Raw genomic sequence first — 13,042 nt, 5'->3', positions numbered from 1 at the left:
TAGAAAAATTTTACATTTATTCCACAAATGGAGCATTTAAATTAGAAACGGACATTGTGGGGCCCCAAGGACTTGCGCCACACTGTGGAACCGGGTATTAAAAGTTAGTGCATATGTTTGCAATACCCACAAGGAGACATATGGTGTCTTTGACAATATTGCTCAGGGCCGAGCCCTGACTCGATCTAGCCATATCCGTCTATCCGTCTGTCCGTCCGTCCGTCTGTCTGTGAACACATTTTAGTAATCAAAGTCTAGGTCGCAATTGTAGTCCTATCAAATTTGGGTCAGAATAGAACCCTATTGATTTTGCAAGAAATCGGTTCAGTTTTAGATATAGCTGCCATATATATCATTCGTCCAGGTCGTGTCAGATTTAAATGCATGTATAGGGGAACAGAAATCTTTATGTATACACCGAAAGAATTCTCTTCGTTAATTTTACGAAGAATTCTTCATTAACTATTCTTCGTGAATTCTTCATTAAAATAACGAAATTTGCATTCATTTTCGTACATTTTACGAAGAACATTTTACGAATATACGAAACTTCTACGAAATATTCTACATTAACTTTTCTTCGTAAAAAGTTCGTACTTTTAACGAAACTTTCTTCATATTTCATGAATTTTGTGAAGAAGTTTTTACGAATATTTTACGTAACATTCTGCGTTAAAATTTCTTCATAAAAAGTACGAAACATTTTCTTTGAAATAACGAAGAAGTTTCATTGTAGTTTTAAAATTTCCGTTCGCGACATAAAATTGTCTTTTATAATGAGCTTGAGTGTATTCCTTTATTCTATTTTTTTATGCAAGTCTATGCTACTTCTCATTTGGGTGATAGAGCGCTATGAATAAAAGTGAAGCAATAAAACAAAAAATTATTAAAAAACTTAAGATGTAAAGTAGTGATGTCATTTTTCACATTTGTAACTACAACCAAATGCACTTTCGACTGTAATTTTTTTTCTAAAAGTTCGAACATTTTTGAAAAAAAAGTACGAAAGTTTTTCATAAAAAGTACGAACATTTTTCATAAAAACTACGAAAGTTTTTCATAAAAAGTACGAAACATTTTCATAAAAAGAACGAAATTGTTTCATAAAAAGTACGAAGATTTTTCATAAAAAGTACGAAGATTCTTCATAAAAAGTACGAATTTTTTTCTTACAAAGTACGAAAATTTTGGAAGAACTTTTCTTCGTAAAAAGTACGAAATATTTCGTACTTTTAATGAAAAGTTTCTTTGGTTGTAAAACAATGACAAATTTCGTACTTTTAACGAAATTTTTCGTTCTTTTTACGAAGAAAATTCTTTCGGTGTAGCACCCAACACATTTGGCGGATTTGATATGGCGAAAATGTGGATCTACAAAGTGGTGTAGGGTATAATATAGTCGGCACCGCCCGACTTTAGACTTCCCTTACTTGTTTTTTTTACTAACATTGTGTTCCACACCAGGACATTAGCCAACTTAAATTTTAAGTCTATAGATTTTGTAGAAGTATAACAAATTTTATCCAGATCGAGTCAGATTTAAATGTATGTATATGGGAAAGCTCCCAACACGGATTTAATACGGTATCGAAAATGTGGATCTACAAAGTGGTTCAGGGTATAATATAATCGGCTTCGCCCGACTTTAGACTTTCCCTACATATTTTATTATATGACTGTAGAATAAATATGTACTTTGCATGAAGAATTTCTTATTTTGAGATAAAATTCCAGCTAAGAAATTTTATTTTTTATGAAACAGAAACCTCAAACCTCCTCTTCTATAAAAAAAACAGTGCATAACGGCTGTTAAATTAATTAAATACATCAATTTAATGAATAAAGATTTTTGACTGTTTATGTTATGTTTTTTTCTGATTTAAACTGAAATATTTATTTATGTAAAAGCCTTATTAACAAAGTAAAAACTAATTGTTAAATACACATAAGTGTTAAAACATTTTCGCCTGATATTTATTAGACCGTTGCTGCTGCACTTAATAATCTAGAAGAGAGCAATTCATATCATTCATCACTGCTCACATATAGTATTGCAGGTACACATACCCATACCGATGTATGATTTAAATACATAGAATTTAAATGTATTTTGTTAGTACTTTGAGATAGCGAAAATATTATAGTATAATGTCTTTTTATATACATGTCCCACATTGTTTGCCAATAATTTCAAGAAAACGCAAAAATCAAAATATTTTCACGGTTTCTTACACTTCATTCATGTCTCATTTTGTTTCGTAATCATGACGATTGAAGGAAAACAAAATTTCAAAATAAAAATAAATTTAAAAAATTCTTGTAACATATCAACAACAGATATGTATTTGGGTTGTTTTTCGAATTACTAGTAAATTAAGATATATTTTATGGCCCATAAAAGACCAATTGAAGAATGACGAATATGCAGTAAAATCAAGAGATTGATTTTGAGGATAAAACAAGTATATACGGCCGTAAGTTCGGCCAGGTCGAATCTTATGTACCCTCCATCATGGATTGCGTAGAAACTTCTACGAAAGACTGTCATCCACAATCGAATTAATTGGGTTGTGGTATCTTAAAACTTCTTAACATCGTGAGTTAGTCCATACAGGGTATATATTAGACAAAAAAGGTATGTGTAGCAGCGTTGCCAGAATTGTTTCACCAAAAACCGCTAGATTTGCCAAAAAAAATAGCTAAAAAAGCTAAAAAATGCTAAAAAATAGCTAGAAAAAAAGCTAATTTTTTTTGTATCAAAAGTCACATTTTTGATTGAAATTTAACAAACTTAAAGACTTTATTTCACTTACAATGCATATTATTTTCATTTGCATTGCATATTAGCTCTGTTTGCGTATTCGATACATTTTGATTACTATCACAAATTTTTTACTGGAAGTCCTTCGTTTTGTGGGAGCTACCTTCCCAACACCTCTATTTTATTTACTTGTTATTTTAAAATATTAAATGATCTAAGCATGCTTTGGATTTGGTAAAAAAATTATTTGTCATTTTTTTAAATAAAATTTTAGTTTGGTTTTGAAATTGTGAAAACTTCGAAATACATTATTTTTATTTAAATTTTAGAAAATACCTACAGTTTACATTTCCCAGTAAAAACATTTTCCTTTTCTTCATGAGCTATCAAAGTGCTTTAAAAACGTGCTAACGCCAACTTAAATTTCCAAATTCAGACTCGACTTTAAGTAGAAATTACTGTATATATACGTTTTTAAAATAAAGTGTTGAAAAACCTCTTCTATTTTTGAACGCTATTTTGGTTTGTGGTTAAGATGCAAAAACTCCTCACATTTAAAGACTATTTCATTAATTCTTCCTTCTTTCATGAAAACATACCCATTTTTAAGTTGAATCACTTAATTATAAGGACAAAACGACTTTATCGTCTTTTGGACAAGGAAAACAGTTTATATAAAAGAAATTCACAAATGCTATTATAACCAAAATTCGCGTTCGTATTTTAAGGAGACGACAATATTTTTTCAGTGCACAAAGCTATTCACATCTACTATTTTAATTTAGTAATATCGTAATAACTTTAGAATATTATAATAACATAAAAAGGATAAACGAGTCAAATCATAATATTCCCAATAATTTACTGACAGTTTATCTAACAAATTTGTATGGTAATAGTAGATTTAAAGTTTACGATAACTTTTATGTATATAATGAAAAAACTTTACAACAAGGTGTACTTGCTACAAAAATACCCGCATAATGGCTGGACTCATTATTAATGTTTCAACTGAGCTTTGAAATATGTGGAAATCCTTATACTTGCAGCAAGGCTTAGATAAAAACGCCGATTTATCCATATTTCAATAGAAACATGTCGAAAATAAAAAAAACCAAAAATAGCTAAAAGGGTCATGAAAAAAAGCCAGAAAAAAAGCTAAAAGCTAAATGCATTTTTTTCCCGCTAAACGTCTTCAAAAAAAGCCAAATCTAGCGGGAAAAAAGCTAAATTGGCAACGCTGTAGGTAAGTCTACAAATAATTACGAATCGATATGGACTTTTGCACGGTACGTAGGGAGCCAGAATTGAAATATTGGGGACGCTTATATGGGGGCTATATAAAATTATGAACTTGATATGGACCAATTTTTGTGTGTTTGGGGATCGATTTATCTGATGGCTATATATAACTATAGACCGATATGGACCTAGTTAGGCATGGTTGTGTACGGCCACATACTAGCACAATGTACCAAATTTCAACTGACTCCGATGAAATTTGCTCCTCCAAGAGGCTCCAAAACTAAATCTCGGGATCGGTTTATATGGGGGCTATATATGATTATGGACTGATATGGACCACTTTTGGCATGGTTGTTAAATATCATATACTACCACCACGTACCAAATTTCAACCAGATCGGATGAATTTTGCTTCTCCAAAAGGCACCGGAGGTCAAATCTGGGGATCGGTTTATATGGGAGCTATATATAATTATGGACTGATAGGAACCAATTCCTGCATGGTTGTTAAATATCATATACTACCACCACGTACCAAATTTCAACCAGGTCGGATGAATTTTGCTTCTCCAAAAGTCACGGGAGGTCAAATCTGGGGATCGGTTTATATGGGAGCTATATATAATTATGGACTGATATGAACCAATTCCTGCTTGGTTGTTGGATACCATATACTAACATCACGTACCAAATTTCAACCGAATCGGATGAATTTTGCTCTTCCAAGGGGCTCCGGAGGTCAAATCTGGGGATCGGTTTATATGGGGCCTATATATAATTATGGACCGATTTCGACCAATTTTTACATGGGTGTTTGAGGCCATATATTAACACCACGTACCAAATTTCAACTGAATCAGATTAATTTTGGTCTTCCAAGAGGCTCCGGAGGTAAAATCTGGTGATCGGTTTACATGGGCGCTATATATAATTATGGACCGATGTTGACCAATTTTTGCATGGTTGTTAGAGACCATGTACTAACACCATGTACCAAATTTCAGCCGGATCGGATGAAATATGCTACTCTTAGAGGCTCCGCAAGCCAAATCTGGGGGTCCGTTTATATGGGGGCTATACGTTAAAGTGAACCATTATGGCCCATTTGCAATACCATCCGACCTACATCAATAACAACTACTTGTGCCAAGTTTCAAGTCGATAGCCTATTTCGTTCGGAAGTTATCGTGATTTCAACAGACGGACGGGCGGACATGCTTAGATCGACTCAGAATTTCAACACGACCCAGAATATATATACTTTATGGGGTCCACCATCCTATGATGAAAGGTATAAAAATCGAAATTGATTAATGGTCTTTAAAAGTCTTTAATATCGATTATGGCCCATAAAAGGTCGATTGTTAAATGACGATTACTCTAAAAATTTAGGAGATCGAGAAAAACGTCGAACATCGAACAATGAACTTTTTGTCACAAAAAGTCGAATACTTGTAATATCGAGATTTTTGTAAATCGATTCAAATTGATGTTGGTCAAACTCAGTGTTGCCAGGTTAGGGGGTTTTCACGTTTACGGGGATTTTTAGGGGTAACATTTATTTGGGTGGCTTTTTGGGAAAAAAAATATCTTAGACCTCATAAAGTGGAGCAATTCTCAACCAAATTTGGAACAATTCTGGTATGAATTTGGAGGAAAAAGATGAAGGAAGTCAACCCAAGTTCCTAAATATAAACAAGTATACATCAGCATTATTTTCATTATCCTTTTCAATTGCTTCTGTTGAAAGAGCATTTTTAATATTTGACACATTTAAAAGCAAACTAATGGCGATTTCGATTGGGAAAAACGGTGCAACATTCTCGTAATTGATTGTCATATACGAAGGACACTGTCATAAATTTTGGATCCTGTATCCCTCAAAATGTTATGAATTAATAATAACTTTGGAATGACACTATCATTTGGGCGCAAATACAATGAGGGAAAAAGTAGTGTAACACCAAGGTAACATATTTTTTGCGAAACGAAAACGCCCTAAGAAATCGTACTTTAACTTAGCAGCCGAAAACATTTTAAGAGTTACATTTTCATTCAATTATGGGTCTTAATTTTTCAATTTGTACACTGCAACGGCAGACGATTGTTAATTTTGAACTCTTTGTGGCGAAAAATGTCTTTATTTACTGTTCTTGTATCACTACAGGATTTGTTCACGAAATTTGAGAACCCATTTTGTACTTTTTACATTCTTAAATTTTTGGGGGGTTTTTGAAAAAAGTCTAGACCAAGTTAGGGGCTTTTTCTTAAGATTTGAGGGGAAGATTCAAAAATCACCTGGCAACACTGGTCAAACTCAACTTTTTATCGTAACCACAATTGACAAGACGAATTTTAACGAAAAACTTAAAAAGTCGAATTTTCACATAAGAATATAATTTAGCTCTCTCTCTCTACTCAGAAAAAACATCACCAAATTATTTCCAATTAAAAAGTTTATTGAAGTTGAAAAATTTTTCAATTAATAAATTAATTAATATAATTAAACATTAAGTTAATTAAGTCAATGATTGAAATTTTTACATTTTTAATTACAAAATTAATTGATTATTAACTTTTTAATCAAACCCGCAAGACTAAAAAAGGTGATGGTTTTTTTTATACCCTTCACCACTACTGTGGTACAGGGTATAATATGTTTGTGCATTTGTATGTAACGCCAAGAAGGAAAAGTCTGAGACCCATCGTTTAGTATACCGATCGTCTTAGAATTAAATTCTGAGTCGATGTAGCGATGTCCGTCTGTCTGTCTGTCTGTCCGTCTGTCTGTCTGTCTGTTGATGTATTTTTGTGTGCAAAGTACAGCTCGCAGTTTTAGTCCGATTGTCCTAAAATTTGGTATGGGGTCCTGTTTCGGCTCAAAGACGATCCCTATTGATTTTGGAAAAAATCGGTTCAGATTTAGATATAGCTGCCATATATATTTTTCACCGATCTGGTCATAATTGGCGTGTATATCAACCGATCTTCCTCAAATTCCGTACATCTCAATATTTTATGAGTCTCGAAAAACTTGCAAAATATCATCCAAATCGGTTCAGATTTAGATATAGCTCCCATATATAGCTTTCGCCCGATTTACACTCCTTTGTCCACAGAGGCCAATTTTTTGCTCCGATTTAGATGAAATTTTGCACAGGGAGTAGAATTAGCATTATAGCTATGCGTGTCAAATTTGGTGGAAATCGGTTCAGATTTGGATATAGCTCCCATATATAGCTTTCGCCCGATTTACACTCATATGACCACAGAGGCTAATTTTTTGCTCCGATTTAGTTGAAATTTTGCACAGGGAGTAGAATTAGCATTGTTGCTATGCGTGCCAAATTTGATTGGAATCGGTTCAGATTTAGATATAGCTCCCATATATAGCTTTCGCCCGATTTACACTCATATGACCACAGAGGCAAATTTTTTGCTCCGATTTAGTTGAAATTTTGCACAGGGAGTAGAATTAGCATTGTTGCTATGCGTGCCAAATTTGGTTGAAATCGGTTCAGATTTAGATATAGCTCCCATATATATGTTTTTCTGATTTCGACAAAAATTGTCAAAATACCAACATTTTCCTTGTAAAATCGCCACTGCTTAGTCGAATAGTTGAAAAAATTACCCTAATTTTCTTAAACTTCTTATACATATATATCGAGCGATAAATCATAAATAAACTTTTGCGAAATTTCCTTAAAATTGCTTCAGATTTATATGTTTCCCATATTTTTTACTAATATTGTGTTCCACCCTAGTGCATTAGCCGACTTAAATTTTAAGTCTATAGATTTTGTAGAGTCTATCAAATTCTGTCCAGATCGAGTGATATTTAAATGTATGTATTTGGGACAAACCTTTATATATAGCCCCCAACACATTTGACGGATGTGATATGGTATCGAAAATTTAGATCTACAAAGTGGTGCAGGGTATAATATAGTCGGCCCCGCCCGACTTTAGACTTTCCTTACTGGTTTTAATTTGTAATTACAAATTTATTTCAGACAATCAATCTTTTAATGAAACACAAAGTCAGTTAGGAAAGTAATTAAAAATAGCTACGTTTTTAATTATTTTTTTTTTTTTTTTTGAGTTTTGCAATCAACATCAATTAAATTTTTAATTGAATCAATTAAAATATTAATTGAAATTTGCTCATGAAATCAATTAATTTCTTAATCGAATATTTTTTGTGCCCAATTAAAACAGTGATTGATACTATCATTTTGTGACATTTCAATTTAAAAAATAATTGGATCAATTAATTTTGTGATTGAATCAGAAAAACATTGCTGAAAAATTATCATAAAGTCGCAATACCAAAAGTCGACTTTTCAATAATAGCAAAAATCGATATTTCCACAATTTTAAAACCGGCCATAGTGGAGGATTCGGACTGGCCGATTAATTCTTAATGTAAATATTTCTTTGGAAAAATGTTAAAAGTCGACTTTTCAATAACAGCAAAAGTCGACATTTTCACAATTTTAAAAGAATTCGGCCTGGTCGATTAATTCTTAATGTAAATATTTCTTTGGAAAAGTTCCGGTTGTCGTTGCGATGCGACTTCCGAAATCACATAAATCATGTTTACATCTTGACAACACTGGTAATAAACTTTATTCAAACCAATCAATTAACAAAACTCTGGTGCATAAGAGTGTGTTAAAATATTTTCAAATGTTTTGTTCTTCATGAATATATTTTACTGAATAAAAATAAACGCATTTCAATTAACACTTGGTCGAATGCAAGATCAGAAATATTTATTAACACATTTCTCTTCCAAATTCAAGAATATAATTATAATTAACACTTCACATAAAGCGTGTCTTATATAATCAATATAAAAACTGTTGAAACATGTGATAGCAAATGGATTTATTATTTGTCCAAAAATGGTGTCTATCTATATTCCAGCAACTAATTAAGCCAGAGGGAACTAATATAAATTTTAGATTCAACATTATTTTTTTTATTTTATCCCTAGCATAGACTCAGACTATTAACTCCATTGTGATACTTCTCTCCTACCAAAAGTAACCACAACCCACAATTATCGTTTCATACGATTTCGCTAAACTAAATAAATTCATCTTCTATGCCACAAACGCTCAAAATCATATCTTTACTAATTGTTTCGGAGGAAACACATGTATGCTAATTTATTAAAATTTTAAATTGTAAACAATTGAAAATTACCTATATTAAATTGCTCTTTACTACTTTCTTATCTGTATGCAATTTATTAACATTAACAAATGTTTTGTTTTGTATAAATTTGTTTTCAAGTCCATGAAATTATTTCAATATTTTATGGACATATAATAATTATAACGAAAACATAATCGTCAACTGTTTATTCACCTGAAAGTGTGTTAATAAATTAATCGCAAATTGTTGAGACACCCACACACACACAAATAAAGAAAATAAAATGTAATTGAAACGATTACGTAAATTTTAAAATTGAAACCCGTATTACTGCATTAATTTAAATTGTTCGGAATTGAGTTGGTTTTGCGGGTTTGTTTTGTATGCATGTCTAAAAATTTGGTCTCATCTAGAGTGATTTAATTAAATTTACCTGAAACAGCTTCTAGACATTTGATGAAGGTATCCATGTTGCGTTCGCAAGTGGCTTCGTTCAAGTAGAAGTAGGTTCTGGCACTGTTGACCTTGTAGCGACGATCGGCAAATGTTTTATCAATTTTATATTGTGGTAAAGCCTCATCCTCTGCAGACACAGCCATACTGGAAACTGAAGATCTAAAAAAGAAATAATGAGGAATTCGTTATTGAATCTACTGGACTAATCGGTACATAAACGAATTCTTTTCGAACAAAAAGTGTTTTATTTGTGTTGAACTTTTTCTATAATAACTCATTGTCAGCAATTTTTTAATACAACCAAAAATATTATATTTTTATTTATATGGACTAATTGATATTAAGTTTTTTTTTATATTTATTTCAATATTTTATTGTTTTAATTGAAATGAATTTAATTAAAATTACAGTAGATTAATTTATTATAAAAAATTTAATTACATTTTACCAGAACAAACTAAAATAAACTTCAACATAAATTCTATTCAATGAAAACAAAAAAAAACTTTATTTAATTTTAATATTGACGAAAATAAAATTGAAAAGCTAATTAAAACGAATTCAATAAAATTATTCTAATTAACATAAAACTAAACTTAACAAGTATATACGGCCAGGCCGAATCTTATGTACCCTCCGGTTTATATGGAGGATATATATGATTGTGGACTGATATGGACCACTTTTGGCATAGTTGTTAAATATCATATACTACCACCACGTACCAAATTTCAACTAGATCGGATGATTTTCGCTTCTCCAAAAGGCACCGGAGGTCAAATCTGGGGATCGGTTCATATGGGGGCTATATATAATTATGGACTGATATGAACCAATTCCTGCATTGTTGTTGGATACCATATACTAACTTCAGGTACCAAATTTCAACTGAATCGGATGAATTTTGGTCTTCCAAGAGGCTCCGGAGGTCAAATCAGGGGATCGGTTTATATAGGGCCTATATATAATTATGGACTGATTTCGACCAATTTTTGCATGGGTGTTTGAGGCGTACCAAATTTCACCTGGATCAGATGAATTTTGGTCTTCCAAGAGGCTCCGGAGGTCAAATTTGGTGATCGGTTTATATGGGGGCTATATATAATTACACACCGATGTGGACCAATTTTTGCATGGTTGTTAGAGACCATATACTAACACCATGTACCAAATTTCAGCCGGATCGGATGAAATTTGCTTCTCTTAGAAGCTCCGCAAGCCAAATCGGGGGATCGGTTTATATGGGGCTATATATAATTATGGACCGATGTGGACCAATTTTTGCATGGTTGTTAGAGACCATATACTAACACCATGTACCAAATTTCAGCCGGATCGGATGAAATTCGCTTCTCTTAGAGGATTCGCAAGCCAAATTTGGGGTTTATATGGGGGCTATACGTAAACGTGGACCAATTTTTTCATGGTTGTTAGACTATATACTAACACCATGTACCAAATTTCAGCCGGATCGGATGAAATTTGCTTCTCTTAGAGGATTCGCAAGCCAAATTTTGGGGTCCGTTGATATGGGGGCTATACGTAAAAGTGGACCTATATGGCCCATTTGCAATACCATCCGACCTACATCAATAACAACTACTTGTGCAAAGTTTCAAGTCGATAGCTTGTTTCGTTCGGAAGTTAGCGTGATTTCAACAGACGGACGGACGGACAGGCTCAGATCAACTCAGAATTTCACCACGACCCAGAATATATATACTTTATGGGGTCTTAGAGCAATATTTCGATGTGTTACAAACGGAATGACAAAGTTAATATACCCCCCATCCTATGGTGGAGGGTATAATAATATATCCTCCATCCTATGGTGGAGGGTATAAAAAGTTGATTAAAGAGGAAAACGTAAAACTGAAAACTGATAAAATTTTTATAAAAAATAAAGTCAGTTAAGAAACTTATTGAACTTTTTAAGTTTTCAATTAAAATGTCAATTAACCCAATCAAAAATGTTATTAAATAAAAAATATTTCCAATCAAAAATATAATTGATAATATTGTTCGAAAGTAATTAGTTTCTATAGTTACAGAGAAACCTCTCAAAGTTGACACCAAATTATAATGTGTTAATATAGCAAACGTCTCACGACAAATTTGTTTAAGAGATTTCACTTTATTCTATTTATAGGTTCATAAAACTATGACTCATTTCCAACTATCCGGAAATTTCGTAAGAGAGTATAAACTTTTATAAAATTACATGAAAATGTTTTCATCTAAAGGTAAAGTAATTGATTGCTTCAATTAAAAATATTATTTGAGTTTTGCGACCAAAATTAATAACATTTTTAGTTGGACCAATTAAAAAAATAATTGAAAGTGTCAAAGAAATCAATTAATTTTCTACTTTTTTATATCTAAATAATTTTGTGATTCATTCTATCATTTTTGTGATTAAACCAGAGAAAGCGTTTGAAAATGTCGAAGAAATCAATTAATTTTCTACTTACGTATACTTTTTTATATCTAATTAATTTTGTGACTAATTCTATCATTTTTGTGACTAATTCTATCATTTGCTTTGACTAATTCTATCATTTGCTTACTTCAATAAACTAAAAATGAGAAAAAAACGTTTTATACAAATAAAATAGTTCAATAAATTCGAAATTCGCACTATATAGTTCATATTAAATTTTACTTTCTTTATGTTTATAATTTTACAAAAATCAATAAATTTTACTTAAATTGTATTTATCTTGAACATCGAATTGCGAAAATACCTTTTTAACAGTTTCTTCCTTTAAACCATTGACTTAATTTGACTTAAATTAAATTAAATTAGCATAAAATTATCAGATTAGGAATACAAAAGTCGTAGAACAAACTAGAAGTATACAATTAAATTATAATATTAGATCCATAAAAAACATTTTTCCTACCACCATCAGAGAAGGGCTGTATCAAACTTTTTTAGGTTTGCGACTGTCGCAAAGGTCTAAACGTCACATATGCGTCGTAAAAGTCACAAACTAAAAATACTTCAGTCGCGTCAGCTGGACATTCGATGATACTCAAGACATTAAAAGTTCAATTCTAAGAAATTTTCCTAAAATTATTAACGGATTTATAAATCGTTAAATAGAGAATAGACTTATTTCAATGGGAGACTCCAAGAGAAAATTACTGTTATGTCATACTCGCCGATGCAGTAATCGTTACCTTCCACAAATTTCTGCAAAAACTGGCAGAGCAGAAAACCCACTACTTAAGTCTCCCATAAGTGAACTGCTGTTTAGAGAGAATTTTATAAATTAACCTTTTGACTTATTAGAGCTAATTTTCATACTAATTAGACATTGTCAAAACTCTAGCTAGTTATTCGCTGATGCAACAAAAGTTTGGATAAACATTATGGACACCGCAAGCCCTGAATAGATTGTATGTTAGTTG

General features: G+C 31.8%; 1 protein-coding gene across 4 annotated transcripts in view; it reads right to left on the bottom strand.

Annotated features, from left to right (window-relative positions):
- slgA (proline dehydrogenase slgA) overlaps positions 1–13,042 on the bottom strand; it is a 98,868-nt gene that overhangs the window by 36,130 nt on the left and 49,696 nt on the right. For all 4 annotated transcript variants that reach the window (XM_075300648.1, XM_075300650.1, XM_075300647.1 and 1 more), the window contains exon 5: positions 9,606–9,787. In XM_075300648.1, the coding sequence (XP_075156763.1) occupies positions 9,606–9,787 (182 nt within the window). The remainder of the gene's footprint in view (positions 1–9,605; positions 9,788–13,042) is intronic.

The sequence above is a fragment of the Haematobia irritans genome, chromosome 3 (genome assembly GCF_050003625.1).
Source record: "Haematobia irritans isolate KBUSLIRL chromosome 3, ASM5000362v1, whole genome shotgun sequence".
Lineage (NCBI taxonomy): Eukaryota > Metazoa > Arthropoda > Insecta > Diptera > Muscidae > Haematobia > Haematobia irritans.
Note: the sequence above shows the minus strand (reverse complement) of the source record. Positions and strands in the feature narration are given on the sequence as shown.